Raw genomic sequence first — 1,392 nt, forward strand, 5'->3', positions numbered from 1 at the left:
GCCAATACTGCAGTCTTAACATGGTGACTAAAGGACAACAGGGAGGTGCAGACAACCTGCTGGCCTTAACCTCTAACACCAGGCAAGCCCCCTTAGGCATAGGCACCAAAGGGCCCGCTGAAAGGAGTCTGTGCAGCGGCCACAGACCCATCAACCCCACCTGGGATCTCAACAGATTGCCATTTTTAAAGGCAGGCATGGGTGCCCATGTGCCATGCCCACATCTGTATCTTCTGCTCCAGTGGAACTTACTCCTTTGCGCCCTGACTGCATCATCATGCGGCGACGCACAGTGTCAAATGGATAGGAAGTCAACCCAGCAACTGCCGTGACTGATTGTGCGATCATCCAGCTGATGAAGATATGAGTGTTCTTGGGATCTGGAAGCATTCCTGAGAATAGGAGAGAGACACTTTCACCAGTAAGCAGACTCTTCCTCACTTGTTTTGCACATCCCCACCCCCAACATCTCTGCACACAAAGGGCTGTACGGGGTGACCCTGGCTGCCTTCAGACAACCCTTTAAACATTCTCACATGGACAGTTCTGAAGCCCACGGGCAAACTTACCCTTGGCAGTGTCATAGATACCGAAGTAGGCAGCTCGGTAGATGATAATACCCTGCACAGACACGTTAAAGCCTTGGTACAGGCCTCTAATCCCGTCAGATTTGTAGATCTTAACCAGACAGTCACCGAGGCCTCTGAATTCCCTTTCAGCTCCAGCTTTGCCCACGTCGGCTGCTAGACGGGTACGGGCAAAGTCGAGAGGGTACACGAAACACAGGGAAGTGGCCCCGGCGGCACCACCTGATGCCAGATTCCCTGCAAAGTAGCGCCAAAACTGGGTCCTCTTGTCCACACCACCCAGGAAGATCTGCTTGTATTTATCTTTGAAGGCAAAGTTGAGAGCCTGGGTGGGGAAGTATCTGATCACATTGGCCAGGTTACCACGCCAGAAGGACAGGACCCCCTGCTCCTTGGGGATACGAACCACGCAGTCTATGATGCCCTTGTACTGCTTATCTGCAGTGATTTGCTTGCTGGCATGCTGCACCTGGCAGAAGGAGTGATAATCACGAGAAGTGAAGAGAATACAGCATCTCAACGGACACCCTTAAAGGTTAGTTGGCTCCCGCCTGCCTCAAGTCTGGTCTTCTGGGTCCCACAGGTGGGACCCTCCTAACCTTCTGCCACCATCACAGCTAGAAGCATTAAACCTCCACCCCTTTGGGCGAGGAGGTACCACCCTCAAGCGGAGCCGTGACCTTTAGACCTGGGAGAAAGGTCATTATCTCAGACCCTGGTTCAGAGACATGAGGGCGAGTCCCACGTCAGGCGCGGTCACCCTGGTGACTGTGGTCTTCGCCTAAGGTCCCTGGGAGCAGCTTCC

The 1,392-nt window shown here is 53.6% G+C and overlaps 1 protein-coding gene across 1 annotated transcript in view; it reads right to left on the reverse strand.

Moving 5' to 3' along the window:
• Positions 1 to 153: 153 nt before the first annotated feature.
• The window catches only part of LOC105003788 (ADP/ATP translocase 2-like), a 15,062-nt gene continuing 13,823 nt past the window's right edge, over positions 154 to 1,392 (reverse strand). The window contains exons 2-3 of the mRNA XM_010861231.1: positions 570 to 1,115; positions 154 to 392 (exon numbers count right to left, since the gene is read on the reverse strand). Coding sequence (XP_010859533.1) covers positions 169 to 392; positions 570 to 1,115 — 770 coding nt within the window. The 3' untranslated portion in view covers positions 154 to 168. The remainder of the gene's footprint in view (positions 393 to 569; positions 1,116 to 1,392) is intronic.

This window comes from Bison bison, unplaced genomic scaffold, assembly GCF_000754665.1.
Source record: "Bison bison bison isolate TAMUID 2011002044 unplaced genomic scaffold, Bison_UMD1.0 scf7180017857689, whole genome shotgun sequence".
Lineage (NCBI taxonomy): Eukaryota > Metazoa > Chordata > Mammalia > Artiodactyla > Bovidae > Bison > Bison bison.